Source organism: Corythoichthys intestinalis, chromosome 12 (genome assembly GCF_030265065.1).
Source record: "Corythoichthys intestinalis isolate RoL2023-P3 chromosome 12, ASM3026506v1, whole genome shotgun sequence".
Taxonomy (NCBI): Eukaryota; Metazoa; Chordata; class Actinopteri; order Syngnathiformes; family Syngnathidae; genus Corythoichthys; species Corythoichthys intestinalis.
In genome coordinates, this window is record NC_080406.1 from 47,929,128 (window position 1) to 47,948,874 (window position 19,747).

The window sequence follows — 19,747 nt, forward strand, 5'->3', positions numbered from 1 at the left end:
TTGTTTTTATTATTCAATCAAAAAACAAAGTTACTTCTATCAAAAACAAAGTTGCTTCAATCAAAATACAGTATATACTTTTAATCCCCCAAAAGTCACTTCAATAAAAGAAAAATTGTTTTTGATTGCAAAAATAAATTTGAGACAAAAAAAGCATTTGAAAACTATTTTTCTTGATTGAAACATATTTTTCCATTGAAGTAATGTTGTTTTGCGTTTGGGCCACATTTTGGCTAGAACATTTGTGTCTTTATTATTCAATCAAATAAGTTGCTTCAAACAAAAAATATATATATAAAAAGAAAAACTTTGCACATGTGTCAATCACGGTTTACCAAAGCCTGAGAGGGTTTGAGTAGACTCACTATGAAGCATTTAATAAAGCCAAGCATTTTCTTACTACTTTATTCTTGTTTAAAAATAATTCGGTGGGGCAGTAACATGTTTAAAACTTATCATAATTCTTACATTTTGAAGTGCTTGAAAACCATTCATAAATGATACTTTGATGAAAAAAGTGAAAAAAACATGTCTTATATATATGTATCTTTTTTCCAATGTAAAATCTGAATAAATGCATTGAACACGCACAAAAAAATGAGGGGGGGGGGGCGCTACTTCGCGGTTTTCACTTATTGCGGCGGGTTCTGGTCCCCATTAACCGCGAAAAACGAGGGATCCCTGTATTTCAGAAAAGCTTTAAGAAGCAGGACTCATTCCCATCACTCGTCGGGCCGGTGTTGTGCCGACACTGGCCGTCAGCTCAAGTCTCAGCCGAAAATAACGCGTCTCAGGCGGACGACGGGAGCGATGCGAGGCGCCCCCTCCATCTGAGAGCATGCCACTTAATTTGACTCAACAGTGTGTTTCTTCGTTTATATTACCGCTAAATACACAAGCTTGACGCCAATTTAACGGGAACTATTTTTTTTCATGGGAGATTTGGCTAGCTCTGGCAGTGTTCAACGCAAGCTGCAACGAATGGCAGTAACTTTTTTATATCGCAAAATGTGAAAAGATTGAAACCATTACTCACCAAATTCAATCTGCTGGCAAATACAGGCAAGTGTGTGCTGCGCTCTGGTCTGCCCCGGTGTGGATAAGGCCTGCTTTTTGTTTTCGCAGCTTTGCAATGCAACCAAAGGCTCTCCGAGCACTCCATGTTCACGTAAGGAGTGCGCGCGTTTGGAATAATGGAACGCAGCTTGGGCCGATGATTGGTTCTCGTCAGCGAAGCATCTAGAAGGATTTGCTGACTGTCCAAGTGTCACTTTTTTAAAGAACCGATTTCTTAAGTGCTCAGTTTACGTACTAAGTTAATCACATGATGATAATAATAATAATAATTAAATAAAACCTCCCACCCCCCCCCCCCCCGCCCCCCCAAAAAAGAATTTCTCCTCGGATCTACGCAATTCACGTAGGTCGCCCTTTTTGACTTCAAAACGGCGAATTTCGCCGAAAGGTGAGAGATTTTCATGCCTGCATAGCACAGCTATGAGTCTGGTGTACCAGGCTAGTAGTCCCGTCTATGAGCGCGACCTGTTGGCGCGTGTGTCTGTGTGTGTGCACGCACACACGCGCGCGCTCTCGCTCACGCGGGTGGTAGAGTGGAGTGGGCTACAGCTGTGTAATCGGCTGACTGACGCATCTGATATTTTTTTTTTTTTTTTTTTTTTCTTCTCGGCGAGCCGCCACAGTCTCGTTAATTGGTGGGAAACACTGAACTTAGCACAATGTCACTTACAGCTACAAATCAAGTCAGAAACCTGGGCGTAAATATTGACTCAGACCTAAAATTTGATAGCCATCTAAAGTCCGTCACTAAATCCGCTTATTACCATCTAAAAACTATAACCAGAATTAAGGGGCTTCTGACACAACAAGACATGGAAAAACTTATGCATGCATTCATTTTCACCAGATTGGACTATTGCAACGGTATATTTACAGGTCTTGATAAAAAAATCAGTCAGGAAGCTGCAGCTAGTACAGAATGCTGCAGCCAGAGTCCACACAAATACAAGGAAGCTGGACCACATTACACCGGTTTTGAAATCGCTACACTGGCTTCCAGTGAGTCAAAGGATAGACTATAAAATACTACTGCTCGTCTACAAAACACTTAATGGCCTTGGACCAAAATACATGCTTGACTTGTTAGATTCCTATGAGACATCCAGATCCCTAAGGTCGTCTGGAACGGGTCTTCTGCATGTTCCAAGAACAAGAACCAAGCAGGGTGAGGCAGCATTTAGTTATTATGCTCCTCACCTCTGGAACAAGTTACCCGAACCTCTGAAGTATGCTCAAACTGTTAGCTCTTTTAAATCAGGGCTAAAAACGCTTTTGTTTAGCACTGCATATCCATAACTGTCTATATATTTCAATCTACCTGCTTTCTATTCCTCTTGTGCTTATCTCCATTGCTGATTTCAATTATTATTAGTAGTATTAGTAGTAGTTTTTGTTTTATTTTTTATTTTTGTTTTATTTGTATTTATTTATTTTTATTCTGTGATTAAGTGCGATCTTTTGTCTTGGTTTTTACGTTGTATTGATTTAAATGTGATTTTTATGATCTTCATGTGATGTAAAGCACTTTGAATTGCCTCGTGTTGAATTGTGCTATAAATAAATTTGCCTTGCCTTCCTTCCTAACCCCTGCCACTCTGATCTCTCCCAGGCAGCTGTGACAAAATCAGACCATAGACTTCACAGGCGCGGGGCCGATTAATAGGGGGCCTATCTCTGTCAAAGCTGACCAAGTGGAAACACGGACAAAGAACTTTTTACGTTGAAAATTCTTGTGAATAAATGCGTATATCCCTCAATTCTTTACAGATGTGGACGTAAAACAGTCTTGATTCTATGTTAAAAGCAAAAAAAACCCCAAAAAAACAGGCAGTTAGCATTTATTTTTAGTAAATATGTTGAATGTGCTGCTCGTCTTTGAGTCACTGTGGCGCCGCCTTACCACAAAAAAAGAGCTTTTTACATTGAAATTCATGTGAATAAATGCGTAAATCCCTCAATTCATTATAGATACTGACGTAAAACATTCTCGATTCTTGGTTAAAAGCAAAAAAAAAAAACACGGGCATTTAGCATTTATTTTAGATAAATATGTAGAATGTGCTGCTAATCTTTAAACCACTGGTGCTGCCTTATCACCACAAAGAGCTTTTTACCTTGAAAATTATTGTGAATAAATGCTTAAATACCTGAATTCTTTATAGATATGAACGCAATAGATATTATATACACATATATATATATACACACATATATATATATACATATATATATATATATATACATATATATATATATATATACATATATATATATATATATATATATATATTAGGGCTGTCAAACGATTAAAATTTTTTAATCGAGTTGATTACAGCTTAAAAATTAATTAATCGTAATTAATCGCAATTCAAACCATCTATAAAATATGCCATATTTTTTTGTAAATTATTGTTGGAATGGAAAGATAAGACACAAGATGGATATATACATTCACCATACGGTACATAAGGACTGTATTTGTTTATTATAACAATAAATCAACAAGATGGCATTAACATTATTAACATTCTGTTAAAGTGATCCATGGATAGAAAGACTTGTAGTTCTTAAAAGAAAAATGTTAGTACAAGTTATAGAAATTTTATATTAAAACCCCTCTTAATGTTTTCGTTTTAATAAAATGTGTAAAAATTTCAATCAAAAAATAAACTAGTAGCCCGCCATTGTTGATGTCAATAATTACTTACACAATGCTCATGGGTGGTGAAGCCTATAAAATCAGTCGCACCCAAGCGCCAGCAGAGGGCGGCAAAAAACTCCATAAAACACAAGTGAGCATTTCACTGTACTTTCATTTAAATCTGTCTGAGCGGGCATCTGCGTTAATTGCGTCAAATATTTTAACGTGATTAATTTTAAAAAAAATAATTAACGCCCGTTAACGCGATAATTTTGACAGCCCTAATATATATGTATGTATGTATGTATGTATGGATGGATGTATGGATGGATGTATGGATGGATGGATGGATGGATGGATGGATGGATGGATGGATGGATGGATGGATGGATGGATGGATGGATGGATGGATGGATGGATGGATGGATGGATGGATGGATGGATGGATGGATGGATGGATGGATGGATGGATGGATGGATGGATGGATGGATGGATGGATGGATGGATGGATGGATGGATGGATAGATAGATAGATAGATAGATAGATAGATAGATAGATAGATAGATAGATAGATAGATAGATAGATAGATAGATAGATAGATAGATATGAAGAGCAAAGAACCGGGGAGTTAGGGTAACATATTTATGTCACACTGCTGTTGCCATAGTGTGCACTTCCTGTGGGTGTGGTATTACAGTATAAAAGGAATCTCTGTGATGTGTCGGTGGCACGTATGCTAAGAAGCCCGCTGAATAAAGAAGTGTTATTCCATTCAAGTCTCGGCCTGACATGTACTTACTTAGATTAAGGAAGTACATAACAAAAAGCATTTATTTCACATGCAATCCTTCCTCTTTGTATGCGGTACAGCTTTCATACTTTCATCCTAAATCCGACGTTGAATCGCTGCATGTGTCGCTACGACCGACTGCGAATAACTGAAGCGGATTATGGGATGGGCCGCCTGCTTGAAGGCGTTGCGTAGTGGCTGGCCGAATTGACCCCGTGAATACAATTATGAAGTCCATGATCAGACAACTCATGCCTCATTCAACCAAACTGCAGTAACGCGCCCCTTCAAATACTCAGTCACGGTAACGGAGTTGCAAAGATGGAAAAAGTAATTAACTTGATTACTCACTACTGAAATAAATAATACTCTTAACGTCGTTATTAACAATACTGCCTAGAGGTCACATTTGATTTTGCAGTTGATATGGCTACACGCACAAAAAATTTGATTTAACAAAAAATCCAAATGAGGGCATCACGTCCTGTGGAGTGAACATACTGTAGCCTTGCTCTTGGATAGTGAGATCTTTAAAACTTGGGACGAGATTGAATTTTTACTGTACTTAAAAAAAATTTTTTTAAAAACAGTCCAGACGCACCCCGACTCGATCTCTAGCGACCCCCAGAGAAGTTGTGTTTAAGACACCTCTATCAATGTCATATTTTAAAGCCATTGTAGAAAGGTGTCAGTGGCTCTTCAACCCCTCAACACTGTGCTCTTGGGAAGTCATAAGACAGTAACGATACATTGAACAAACACAGGATTCTGCAGACAGAATCAGTTCCAACCCCCTTGCTAGGCCTCAGTGGAAGCACATTGTGACCCTCGCCTGAAGAGCCACAAATAATTCAATCCTCTGCTATCCCCTTGGTATTTGTTGTGACCAGTGAAACGCGATAGGGTTCATTTGGCGCTCGTGCCCCGAACCCTCAGGTCAGGTGGTAGCAGATCACAGACTCTTCGGTGACTCAGAGGTTAAGCTAATTCATGCGTGACTTTCCCACACAGGGCGGGCCCGTCCTTCACAATCTACAGCGGCCTGTCAGACAGCCAATTCTTTGCAACCACATCTTTATTGACTTATGTGTCATGTTGTTGATTTGATCATGATGGTACATGTCTTTTCAGGTGCACTACTCTCAGTCCTGTATCACTGCTGACTTGATATCACACTCTTCCAAGTCACTTTGATGAGTGATTCTGTCTTCAAACACAGTTCTTTCACCGAGACTTGTTCAATAGTATATTTTGGTCAATACTGCCTCCTATTGACGAAGTAATGTTATCACAGGTGTAGGCTAGGTCTGTACTGTGTATCAGCTCTTTACGTTTCCCTTTTTTGGGGTCGACTCAAAAATCAGATCTTTTGGATTTTTCGTTTTTATTAAATTACAAACACTTTTTTTCTTCCAGCTTTCAAAGTGAAACACTATAAAAATAAAATTTGAGATGATGAGGTTTTCACAATCCAACTGTACAATATCACATCAGGTCCTGGCTGGTCAGTAAAAAACATAACAAAATGCACAAATCTACACTTGTCATTACAATTCGCAGGCAGTTTGTAGAAAAATAAGGCTATTCACAACTTAATTGCAAAAAAATATGTGTCTGAATTGTTTTGTATTGTAAGCACCTAGTAAACCGAAGGGGTGTAAATCACCAATTTCGCGACGATATGACTCGATATCAAATTCTTTACATAACAATATGAAATTTACTGCTTTTACAAATCCTGCCGCAGTGTGATTTCAATTCAGTTGAAAGGCAGGCCTTAAACTGATCGAATTTTGATGTTTTTGACCATTTTGTTGCTAGAACATTTCAAACATTTGAACGAAAACCATTAACAAAATGGCATGATTACGATGTAGATCGATATATTTGTGCATGTTTTGATCAATTTGCTAATTGTTTTGCCAATCGATATATCGATCTGGATCGATGAAAAACACCAACGTCATGAAGATACAATACTGATTCTTTGGACAACGATATTTCTACATCAGCCACAATTCGATTTTGATTCGACTCAACGCATTATCTACACATTTAACACAAATACGGTAGTTCCATTGTAATAGAGAATGGAAAATTTGTTGCTGAGACAATTTCAGTGAATGAAAACTTGTTAATTAAACAGCATATCTAAAAGATAACAATATTTATCAATATTTTGCGTTTTGATCGATTTCGATTCAATTGCGCCTAACACATGGAGTTATTGATCCAGATCGATTAACTGTTCCACCCTTTGTGAGCAATTTTGAAAAATCAGTCCAATGAAAGTCTGTATTTATGAGAATATGAAAATTTCAAGTCTGTATTTATAGAATATGAAAATGTTACATATTTCAAAGTTGGAAAACAGTAGCATTTGTGGTTGTTTGTGATCTTTTTCAATGTCATTGTTAAACATTCCGTCCATTGATAAAAGGGAAGGTAGTAGTTGTTTTTCAGAACTGAATTAATATGTTGTTGGTTTTAATGAAATAACTTTGCCATTGACTGCAATAGACGTCCTATCAATTTTGACTGGGCGGGGCTGGCAGAGTTCGAACGATAGCTCCTTGTCAAAATGGATTGGACGTCTATTTGTCATCAATGGCACTAAAACATGTTTATGAGTCTTGACTCGGAGTTGCGTTTGTGTCAGTCAGAGAACGTTGCTGTTCAGTCTCACTTTTTTCCTCATCTGCAATGATATCATCATTCTCTCCCTCAGAAGCTAACGTGCTAATTTTCCTCAGGTCCTCACCTCCTGTCGCCAAGTTTGAAATAAGTTCCTGCTTAGCAGTTTCTCCTGCTGCTTCTTCAGAAACTTTCTCTTCCGCAGAGTCAGAGGAGAGCATCACAACTTGAGATGAGTCACCTTCATGCACAGTTTCCTCTGATGTGTCTCCAAAGACTTGCCCAGGTGAGTTCTCCTCCTGTTCACTGGAAATGCTCATGTCAGAGGAGGTCAATGGGGAATTTGGTGGATCGGAGGAAGTGGCGAGGCCAGAATTCACATCCTCATCCGCTGTCAGCTCCTTGTTAAACTCTAAAACGACAAACGCATTGTGGATCAGTGATCAATCACTAAAAATATACAGTGGGGAAAATAAGTATTTAGTCAACCACCAATTGTGCAAGCTCTCCTACTTGAAAATATTAGAGAGGCCTGTAATTGTCAACATGGGTAAACCTCAATCACGAGAGACAGAATGTGGGGGAAAAAAAACAGAAAATCACATTGTTTGATTATTAAAGAATGTATTTGCAAATCATAGTGGAAAATGAGTATTTGGTCAATACCAAAAGTTAATCTCAATACTTTGTAATGTACCCTTTGTTGGCAATAACGGAGGCCAAACATTTTCTGTAACTCTTCACAAGCTTTTCACACACTGTTGCTGGTATTTTGGTATTCCTCCATGCAGATTTCCTCGAGAGCAGTGATGTTTTGGGGCTGTCGTTGGGTAACACGGACTTTCAACTCCCTCCACATATTTTCTATATGGTTGAGATCTGGAGACTGGCTAGGCCACTCCAGGACCTTGAAATGCTTCTTACGAAGCCACTCCTTTGTTGCCCTGGCTGTGTGTTTGGAATCATTGTCATGCTGAAAGACCCAGCCACGTCTCATCTTCCATGCCCTTGCTGATGGATGGAAGATTCCCACTCAAAATCTCTCGATACATGGCCCCATTCATTCTTTCCTTTACACAGATCAGTCGTCCCGGTCCCTTTGCAGAAAAGCAGCCCCAAAGCATGATGTTTCCACCCCCATGCTTCACAATGGGTATGGTGTTCTGCGGATGCAATTCAGTATTCTTTCTCCTCCAAACACCAGAACATGTATTTCTACCAAAAAGTTCTATTTTGGTTTCATCTGACCATAACACATTCTCCCAGTCCTCTTCTGGATCATCCAAATGATATCTAGCGAACCGCAGACGGGCCTAGACGTGTAATTTCTTCAGCAGGGGGACACGTCTGACAGTGCAGGATTTGAGTCCCTGGCGGTGCATTGTGTTACTGATAGTAGCCTTTGTTACTGTGGTCCCAGCTCTCTGTAGGTCATTCACTAGGTGCCCACGTGTGGTTCTGGGATTTTTGCCCACCGTTCTTGTTATCATTTTGACGCCGCAGGGTGAGATCTTGCATGGAGCCGCAGATCGAGGGAGATTATCTGTGGTCTTGTATGTATTCCATTTTCTAATAATTGCTCCCACAGTTGATTTTTTACACTAAGAGTTTTACCTATTGCAGATTCAGTCTTCCCACCCTGGTTCAGGTCTACAATTTTGTCTCTGGTGTCCTTCGACAGCTCTTTGGTCTTGGCCATAGTGGAGTTTGGAGTGTGACTGACTGAGATTGTGGACAGGTGTCTTTTATACCGATAATTAGTTAAAACAGGTGCCATTAATACAGGTAACGAGTGGAGCATCGTTAGACCTCGTTAGAAGAAATCTTGCTTGTTTGTAGGTGACCAAATACTTATTTTCCACTTGGAAATAAATTCTTTAAAAATCATACAATGTGATTTTCTGCTTTTTTTTTTCATATTGTCTCTCATGGTTGAGGTTTACCCATGTTGACAATTATAGGTCTCTCTAATCTTTTCAAGTAGGAGAACTTGCACAATTGGTGGTTGACTAAATACTTATTTGCCCCACTGTAACTGATCCTGTCCACCAATCGCATCTAGCCATATTATTCCACTGGCATTTGGTCGCGGAAATGTGTGATCATTATTATTATTATATACATATCATATTAATATTATATGCAACGTCTGCCGCTCTTTGCCACGTTAATGTGGGAAAGAGTGAAATTTGTACTGGCATTCGATATAGTCACCGCTAGATGGCATCAGTTATTACGTTCAGTCAGATAATACCTGTTTAGTTAAAGCTCACATTTGGCTCACATTCAAACTGTTCCAGCATTAAAAGGTACTACAATGCAAAAATTGAAAGACTTCAACAGAAAATAAACTTATCAATTTCTTTAAACCCTGTGGTTTTCTATCTGTAAGGCAAAACAATAATGTTTTTTGGTAAAGGAAGATATCCTTTTAGAGGTTGGAAAGAAATGTTTTTAACTGTCAAAATACTTTTTGACACATGTAATGCATGAACTTTGTAAAATAAATAAATAAATACATTCTGTTTTACAAAAAAAGATTGATTTGAATTTTAAATGTGCATGCTATATTTTTTTAAGTTAATAAACAGGGTTGGCAAAAATCAAGATCAGCAGGTCAGGATTTTCAAAAAACTGTGATTCCTAAAAAGACAAAGTTACTAGCTTCTCGTGTTCCAAAAATAAGTTGAGTTTTTTCAAATCAGGACGTGTCTATGCCGCTGTAGAACGATTCAAATCTGTCAATTCAGAAGCTAACGTGCTAATTTTCCTCTGGTCCTCACCTCCAGTCACCAAGTTTGAAATAAGATCCTGTGTAGCAATTTCTCCTTCTTCTTCTTCAGAAACTTTCTCTTCCGCAGAGTCAGAGGAGAGCATCACAACTTGAGATGAGTCACCTTCATGCACAGTTTCCTCTGATGTGTCTCCAAAGACTTGCCCAGGTGAGTTTTCCTCCTGTTCACTGGAAGTGCTGATGTCAGAGGAGGTCAATGGAGAATTTGGTGGATCGGAGGAAGTGGCGAGACCAGAATCTACACCCTCATCCGCAGTCAGCTCCTTGTTAACGTCTAAAACGACAAAAGCTGATCAAAATTAATTCAGGTAGCAGAACATGATGCACTTCACCATTTGTTGTTTCAAGTTTTTCTCCGTCGCCATAAGCGGAATCAATCCAATCACTTGGAAGCAAAGGGCGGAGCCTCTGATTGGAGGGGAGTGTGGGTAATCCGCCCAGGAAGGATGTGGTTTCGTCACTGTGACTGGACCCTGAAACTTGTAAAAGACAACTTAAGTATTTTAAAATCACAACAAAAGCAAAAAAATCCTAGAATAATATCTGGCCATGAAAATCCATTACATGAAATCCCTGATGATTTGAATTTCAATTGAAAATCAATTTAGAGCAGAGGACATCCTGTCAAAACTCTTACCAATTTTTCAGTAATGAAATTGATCCCAATAGAAATAAAATCTACAAATCAATGAAACTACTTAAATACAAAGTTAGTGTTGATTCATCATACCTTCTGTTGTACTTTGTCGTCTTTTAAAAACTCCTTTCTTTGCGTTTTCAAAGCATGCTGCAAGAACACAAAAAGGAAATGACAATTTTTTTTTTTTAAGGAAAAAATAAAAAACAAGGATTTGGCCACGAAACAGACTTTTAAAAAATCCAATTTGAGGTAAAATACTAGGAATGTGGTTGCAAGTACCATACAGTATTTTACCCTTAAAAATTTGAAATCAAGGGCGTAGGTTTGGCCTCAACATCGGTTGGGACGATACAACGCCACAACCTGCATGTACACTTTTGTTGGGGGCGGGGCATTAATAAGACCAAACAAATGGGGGTCATGGCTACATTTCTCACAAATGTGAACCTAATTAATTGATAGGCTAAATGATCAATGTAAATTAAATCTGCATTGACTTATACTAATTTTCATGTGTATTGGTTCAAGTGATAAACCGTTCGTTTCCAACCTTTGTTTTCAAAAACTACTTAAGAAACATTTTTAAAACTTCCAGAATAAATGTCTGGATTTTCTTAGCAAATTTAAATTGCAATATTTGAACATAATTTAAATTATATTAGCATACACAATAAATACAAACACATTAATAATCTCTTAACTATCCAGGAATGCAAAAATAATAAACATTTGTCTTTAGACCACTCAACATTGTCTGTGTAAATAAATATATTAAATATAACTGGAAAAAAAAACTCTTAGTCAGGGATTAGCAAAAATAAAAATGGAGCCTTCTTTCAGGTATAATACTACTGCTTTTGTCCACAAGCATCTCTAAAGTGCATCAGTGGGTTGAGCAATTATTACCTTGATCATGATCAGTGTATGATTATCTGAAAAAATGTTTGCATAGGCAGCAAATAAAAATTATTTTAAATAAATAATTTAAAAAATAAATCCATACATTTTAATTAATAAATGAAATGCACTGATACATATTTAGTTTCAAAAGTGTAAAGTCACAACATGCCTTCTTTCCTTCTAAACCAGGCCGTTTCCAAGAAGAAAACCATCAGCATGTGTTGTTCTAGTATTTCTTTTGACTGTCAACACTTTCTTGTGAAACACAGACTGCATCCTGGGACCTCTCTCTCTAAGTAGCTTCTTGCTCATGTTTTTCTGGTTCTATAGTTTCCAGCAGAGTTCACTACAGTTCTCAAAGTATAAATAACGTTAACAGTAGAAAACGCATAAAGGAGGACACTTCTCTCTTAGCAGCTTCCTACTCGAGTTTTGCAAGTTTGCAAGTTTACACAGTTTAATGTAATGCTAACTCTAAAAAGTTTGTGGTGTGTTTCCCACCTAAACAACATTGAAGCCTTTTTACATTACTTACAGTGGCCGCAGAAGGCCGAAACAAAACTTCTAATATCCCTCCTCTTTGAAGGGGGTGGGGGAGGCGGTATGTTGTCTATGTACATGTTGTTTTTCTGTGTCGGGACTCGGGGCTGGCTGCTTGTGCGTGTGTGGGTTCAAGTCCTCAGCCAATCAAACGTGCGTTTGAGGAAAAAAAATAGACTGGCAAATTCAGCAAGTGAAAGAGGGTAAATGTAAGTCTGAACATAATGAAAATACTGTAATTCACTTAATAATGGTAGGGTCAATTCTATCCTTGCAACATATGGGAAGACAATCTAAATGACCTATTAAATGAACTCATTATATAATGCAAATAAGGTCAAGTAAAAGTTGGTGGGAACAAATGAAGCATCCTGAAAAGTTGGTAGAGTTATGTCCCTACCGTCTCCATGCAAACCTACGCCCTTGATTGAAACCATAATATGCTTACTGTAAAATTAACATAAAATTACTGTATATGTAGTACTGTAATTCTATTTTAACTGTTTTTTTCCGCAACAAATTGTAAAGTTCTGTACAGTATATAGTACCACGGTAGTTTTGTTGTTTGTTTTTTTTCCACAATAAATCACAGCATTAAAAAATAACAGTAATTATTTCTACCTTGATTTTTAGTTAAAAAATGTACTCAGTAACAGATTTACACTGTAAATCTTTCTATGTAAAAACTAAAAAACATATTTATTTGGGCAAATATAAGTTTTTTACAGTAAACTTTACCCATTTTACGTAGTGCATATTACCACATTTAACATTACACCTATTTGTTTTCGGGGTAAATCTTTATTATTACAAATACATAAAGTATATATTTATAAAAAAAAAAAAAAACTTTTCCAGTGTCTCTCTTTACTTTTATCCAATCTATTTAATACAGTTAAAACATATTTTTTAATTTCAGGGATATTTTACATTGGCTATTCGACCGGATTTTTTTCCCCGTGTTTTCAGTGTAGGAGGATATGAGTGAATCACCATCAGCGTAGCTGTCAGTGGACTATTTCAAGCAGTTTTTTGTCTACCTGCACCTTGAAGTTTTCTTCGGAACAGACAGCCCAAAATGATGAGCAACATGAAGGCAACAGCAAAAATGACAGGGAGGATGATGACCAGTAGAGCAGCAGTTTTTTTGTCTGCACACAAATAAAACCTTCATACAAATATCTCAAACACCGTGTGCATGTTTCACTTGCATTTATGATAATAATTACCCTTGAAGCAGTCTTTGGCAGTAAATCCAGCAGTTTCATTAGTCAGAGGGTTGCTCACATGACAATGGTAAACTCGATCGTCAAGCTTATCCTGGAGAGTTATCGTTAAATTCGGGCCCGGCCTATTCTTTCCAAGTGAGTGCCACATGAACTGCAGCAAATGAGGATGTTTGGAATGTGATGAGCACATGAGCGTTGCCTGGTTTTCATCCACCATCTTGCAGGATATGCTTGGTTTGCCAACTTTGTCTGGAAACAAAACGCAAAGAATAGAAGATGAACATTCAATCTAATTAAACCAAACTCCAAAGTTTTTTTTATTTATTTCAAGCAATGCAGATCTGTATTTTTATCAGCTCAAACATTATTTTTGACAAAAAAAGCCCCATTAATTTACAATAGCAAACTCAAGCCATTGCCATTGCTCATTCTATCCATTGGTTGGGCTGTACCCACAAAAAATATCTTTTGGGGGGGTCATTATTTTTATTATTATTTTTTTTTAAGTCTGATTCATTTCCACTGCCACATTCACATTGCTCATTCAATTATGCTGTCTCTGATTAACATCTCTATCTGTGGCCATTATTTTCACCCAAAAAATGAACAGAAAGTGATCCGAAATTAACTGGAAATTATGCTGAAATGTCCCAAAATCAAAAGGAAGTGACTTGGAAATTCCCCAAAATCAACAGTAAGTAAGCCAAAATTGCCCCAAAATGACTCCATTTAACATTATTGCGCATCATTCAACACACTTGCAGCATGTATACCGACTAGACATGTGCCGATTACCGTTTTCAAGGTATACCGTGGTATGAAAACGTCAAGGTTTCAAAACCGCAAAAATCCCTTGCTTGCAGCAACCCTCCCCCACCGGTTGTTGCTCAATGTCAGTGAGTCAACTGTGCTGCACGAAGGCTGGAGGAGGTGAAACTCCTGAACTTTATTCCCCATCGAAGAAAACGAAATTGCTCGTATAGGAATACTTCAGGCTACAAAAAAGTTACAGACGGCTGCTGCTTAGAGGGGGAGGGCCAACTGACATGTAAAATGTATGCGGAGGGTGGCTGCCAAGGAGGCAATACCTCCAATTAGGCATGTGCCGGTTACCGGTTTCAAGGTTTCCTGTGGTATGAAAACATCAGTTTCAAAACCACTAAAATTTTCAGTCACACCATAATACGGTATTAGCTATTTTAAATGTCCCAAAAATGCATTGAGAAATCCGTGGCTTGGAGCAGCAGCGCTCATTACTCCCCCTCCGGTTATTGCTTTGTCCTGTGTCTGTCAGTGACACTAACATTCAACTTTCAACATTAACATTCAACTGATTATTATTAATAGTAGTAGTGGTATGCGTTTTACATAAAATATATTTGATCATATATTGTTTAAGTTCTATACTATATAACCAATGGTTCTTGTTCTATTGTTGAGCAACTTGAGCTGTGGGTGTGGGTTTAGTCTATAAGTTCTATTTATTTCAATTTTATAAAAATATTCAAGGTGTACCCTGCCTACTGCCTGTAGTTAGCTGGGATAGGCTTCAGCACCTCCGCGACCCTCGTGAGGAAAAGTGGCATGGAAAATGAATGAATGAATGAATTTCAGTTACTGTATTTATTTTTTGTAATTGAGGATTTTTTTTTTTTTAATATTATATTCGTGCTGATGTTCCAATTTGCAGATATGTTGCGATTTTTTTTTTTTTTAAATCCTGTTCAATTTATTTTTTTTTATTTTTTTTTTATAACCCATACATCTAAAAAAAAAAAAAAAAACACACATTTTAGAGCTACAATGCCCTCCATAATTATTGGCACCCCTGGTTAAGATGTGTTTTTTAGCTTCTAATATATTTTTTTTAATTCAAATAATATGGGACCTTAATGGAAAAAAAAGAGAAAAATCCAACCTTCAATACAAGTGCATTCATTCAGTGGGGAAAAAAATCCCACATAAAGAAAAAAAAAAATTGACATCAAATAATGTGTGTCACAATTATTACCACCCCTGGTGTTAATACTTTGTACAACCTCCTTTTGGCAACAAAACAAGGTCTGGGGACTGAGATGGCCATGGGAGGAGCTTGAGTTTGTGTCTGGTGAACCATTTCTGTGTAGATTTGGCCATATGTTTTGGGTCATTGTCTTGCTGAAAGACCCATTGACGACCCATCTTCAGCTTTCGGGCAGAGGGCAACAGATTTTGATTTAAAATGTCCTGGTATTTCAAAGCACTCATGATGCCATGCACCCTAACAAGGTTCCCAGGGCCTTTGGAAGCGAAACAGCCCCACAGCATCACTGACCCACCCCCATACTTCACAGTGGGTATGAGGTGCTTTTCAGCATGTGCATCTTTCGTGGCACGCCAGACCCACTTAGAGTGTTTGTTGCCAAAAAGCTCAATCTTGGTCCCACACACAAATACACACGGTCCCAGGCTTCAACTGGGACCGTGTGCTTTGGTCAGATGAGCCGTGAAACTGTGGTATTTTTGCTTAAGGTTATCATACTGTGAAAATCTCATATCGGCACATGCCTGCCTCCAATATGATTTCGCATTTATACAAAATTAAAGGTTAGGAAACACTGTCATGCATGTTTCCTAGCAGCTATGAGCGTTAACTCAAGCGTGTTTAGTATGTCTAGCAGTGGTAAAACGTGATTTTTTTTCTCTCTCTGGCAACAGTGTTGAGAAACAGAGTGTGTGTATAATGTAATCATGATACGAGTCATACAGACATGAAAAATAATTAAATTATATTTGTTCTGATGGTAATGTTGAGGAACATGCCTAATACAACAAGGATGAAATTTCTCCAGAAATAGCATTTTTTTTAATAGGCAGTGGTACCTCTACTTAGGAACATCTCAAATTTTCAGCTTAAGAAACCCCTCAACAGGAAAAAATTTCAGAATACGAAAGGCAAAAATACAGTATGGCTGGTACTTGCAGCTCCCAGAGTTTACTGAACGTAACATACTTATAGCTGCTCTGCCATCGGCTATATTGTCTAGCATTCTTAGCATCCAATTGGCTAAGAGGGACCTCTACTGTATGTGTGTATCCCAGAATCTTCTTCATTTGCCCCGACAGCTTTACGTGAGTGTATTAATTTTTATTCTTTACTCTAGTCTTGGTTTTTTTACATTATGCACAACTCTGATTTTATGTTTATTATTTATGTTTATGTTTACAATTATCTAATTGTAACGTGTTTGTTGCATGTTTTGTTGCATTATTAAAGATTTATGTCTGAATTTTGGGGGGCCTGGAACAGATTAGGGCATGTACATGGAAAATGCGTCTCTACTAACAGAATGTTCAAGTTACGAAACTACTTCTAGAACCAATTAATTTCCTAAGTAGAGGTACTACTGTATTATTTTTATTATTGTTTGTGTTGAAGCGTTAAACTGACCTATAACCTCCCATTTATACATGGACCGGTGCACCTTCTTAAATATTTGAACTGCCAGTTCATATTCTCCACTGTCTTGATATCTGGCATCTTTTATGGAGAGTTCTGCCGAGGCCCAGTCCAGAGTGATCCTGTTCTCATATGGAGGAAACACAAACTCCTCCATGCCATTAAAATCAACCACTTTCTTGCCGTCACGTGTCCAGAGAATTCCATCAGGTTGGCCAAAAATGGAGGGCACCAAGTTGATCTCCTGACCTTTGAGTGCATACTTTGGAACCTGAGGAGAAACTGGGAGAAAAGTATATTAGTAAGTTTGCCTTCTTGTTCACCAGTAACAGCTAGCTAACTCATGAGAAAAAGCTAATATTAGTACAGATTAGTAATCCTGTTGCTTTTATTATACAAATTATTGTAAACACAAAACACTATAAAAAATGTAATTTAAAAAATTACACCATTTATCCGTCAGCCAAGCTAATCAAGCCTTTCCTAGTTTGTTACTTGTTATTGATGAATATGTAGCAGAAAATCAGAAAAGAAATGTTTCTTCAGCTGATTCAATGCCCTCTATTTTAGCCCACTTTGTAAATGTGTGTAAATTATGTTCAACAATTGTGTGCAGCCTTGATTCTGTCATAAATACTGTGGCCCACCAGTGTAGTTACTTTGGACCCTTACATATTAATGGTGGGAGGCACCATTTTGCAAACACACTACATTAAAACGCTTGTTTGTATACACTTTAAAAGTCAACACGCTAGTAAAAGCGTGTTAATTTTCAACCGTAATATCATAAATACTTACCAAAACTGAAAGTACATACTAAATAGACCAGAAGGCGACAGTGGGCCATGAGCAAACACGCGTTGAACTTTCACCTATACTTCCAAACTATTTTATCGTCATTCCATGTCCATTTGTCTTCATTGGTGCAAACAAAAAAATGTATGTTAATCAGAACGGAGTGAAACTGGGTGGAATTTGTCCTGCCCAGGTAACGCGACACCTGAATTTCAGGAGCAGATGATTTTCACAACAAGAGCAATCAACAAAGTTTTAACGTATGAAAAAACACAATTATAGTACACAAATCAGCTAAATATGGTTGTATAATATGCTGTGATAACGTGTATTTAATCCGCATCACATTAGTAGTTTGTGTTTTACATTTTTTTCGGGCTAGAGATTTTAATTTGAAGATTCAAACAGGAAAATAACGTCTGAATACTCGACCAAAAGATTGGTCGAAGGAAGGTTGTGTAGAGCTGCGTTATTTACATATTTTAATCTTAACCCAATGTTTTAATGTTTTATGTTTTAATTTACCTTTTAAAACCAATAGGCTAATAGATTTACATATATGGTATAGAATATAGACTTTGTGCCCATGTCATGAAGTTTATAAACACTGCTCCCTGTGGGTAAAATTACAAAGTTGTCCTGGAAAATCCAGTGCAGTATATTTCATTCTATTTTATTATTCATCATTCAATTGAGAGAATAGAATTTTAATTTTAGAGCACTTTTAAAAGATTCGCACAGACACTGGTTAATAAACAGCAAATAACGGGCAGCGATTATTCAACGAGTTAATAAAATAATAACTAAAATCAATATTTACGGTTACAGGGGTGGGTGTCAAATTGGCATGCGCCGGTATGATATTTTGACTGTATGTTAACCTTAAGCTAAAATATCAGGTATTGCAATAGAAGCTCTAAAATGTGTTAGAGAAATCTCGGTTTTTCCTTTGTACAGGATTTTTATTTTTTAAAACATATTCAAAAATTGGAACAGAAGTATAAGTTCAGTTCAAATAAATTTTAAATATATATATATAGGAAATAAAATAAAAATAAATGCTGTCCGTTAGGTGACCCTAAACCCCACAGCCACAGCTCAACATTATTACCATCAGAACAAAAATAATTGAATTATTTTCCATAAGAAGCTCGTGTGTATGACTCGTATCATGTTTACATTTGCACACACTCTCTTTCTCAACACAAACAGTTGCCAGAGAGAAAAAAAAAAACACATTTTATCACCGCTAGACACACTAAACACGCTGGAGTTAACTCTCTTAGCTGGTGGGAAACATTCACGACAGTGTTTACTAACCTTTAATTTTGCATAAATGCGAAATCATATTGCCTCCTCGGCAGCCACCCTCCGCAAACAAGTTTTATTGTCGGTTGGCCCTCCTTCCCTTAAGCTGCTGCCGTCTGTAACTTTTCTGTATTCCTATACCAGTGATTTCGTTTTCTTCGATGGGGAAAAAAGACCAAGAGTTTCACCTCCTCCCGCCATCATTAGGCTCTATTGGGACCATGGAAAAAGGGCTTGGAAAATGAATTTCATTCCACCCAACTGGATCCACATGAACTCTCCTTTATAATATATATATGATGCCCTTTGACTAATTTTGGAAAGCGGTTTCCTTGTCTTTCGTTCATATTCGCTCATGTCAGTGCTGGATGCAGTCGACGCCATGTTGTTTTATACCTATAACCACGGCAACAGGACTCATCTCTATTGGCACACGTGACCGAAAACCGCTGCACACACTGCAAATCTGACTCCGCTGTCGAAATATCACTACATCACAGTACATTAAAAAAAAAAAAAATTTACACAAAAAGGCTGATTATTAAAAAATGACTGGAAACAGTCACAACTTTTTGGGGGGTACTAATTAGCAACATATATTTTTTATAAAGCAAAGTTCATGTAGATCCATTTGAGTGGAACGAACCAACACAATCTCGCTCAGCCAATACAGCCTACATGTAGCACAGCTGACTCGCTGACACTGAGCAACAACCGGTAGGGGAGGGTTCAGCCTTACAGCTGCAAGCAAGGGATTTCTCCAGGAATTTTTGGGACATAAAAAACAGCTAATACCTTGTATGACTGAATTTTTTTTGCAGTTTTGAAACACTGACATTTTCATACACGGTAGGCCTATACGTTGAAACCAGTAATCGGCACATGTCTACTGTCTAGTGTCAAACTTATTTTTGTAGCAGGCCACATTAATGTTTTTTTTTTTCTTTCTTCAATTAA

General features: G+C 37.5%; 1 protein-coding gene across 4 annotated transcripts; it reads right to left on the bottom strand.

Annotated features, from left to right (window-relative positions):
* Positions 1 to 5,562: 5,562 nt before the first annotated feature.
* LOC130926932 (uncharacterized) lies at positions 5,563 to 18,024 on the bottom strand. Of its 4 annotated transcripts, none has more exons than XM_057852270.1 (8): positions 17,486 to 18,024; positions 16,679 to 16,969; positions 13,249 to 13,497; positions 13,066 to 13,170; positions 10,670 to 10,726; positions 10,272 to 10,412; positions 9,929 to 10,213; positions 5,563 to 7,557 (listed from the first exon to the last, which is right to left on the bottom strand). In XM_057852270.1, exons 1-8 carry the CDS (start codon positions 17,532 to 17,534, stop codon positions 7,136 to 7,138), a joined length of 1,599 nt encoding a protein of 532 aa, XP_057708253.1. In that variant the 5' UTR covers positions 17,535 to 18,024; the 3' UTR covers positions 5,563 to 7,135. The 4 variants fall into 4 exon arrangements, with proteins under 4 accessions (XP_057708253.1, XP_057708252.1, XP_057708251.1 ...); XM_057852269.1 differs by having other exon boundaries at positions 13,060 to 13,170; XM_057852268.1 differs by having other exon boundaries at positions 5,564 to 7,557; positions 10,272 to 10,418; positions 17,486 to 18,023.
* Positions 18,025 to 19,747: the final 1,723 nt, after the last annotated feature.

Bases quoted from the DNA above. Each gene is read 5' to 3' on its own strand.
- LOC130926932 (XM_057852267.1), bottom strand. From the start codon at position 17,534: ATGGCCCACTGTCGCCTTCTGGTCTATTTAGTATGTACTTTCAGTTTT. The intron at 10,727-13,059 runs GTAGACAAAAAA...GTGTTCTTGCAG, and splicing joins AAGAAAACTTCAAGGTGCAG to CATGCTTTGAAAACGCAAAG. The intron at 10,419-10,669 runs GTATGATGAATC...GTCTTTTACAAG, and splicing joins ACGACAAAGTACAACAGAAG to TTTCAGGGTCCAGTCACAGT.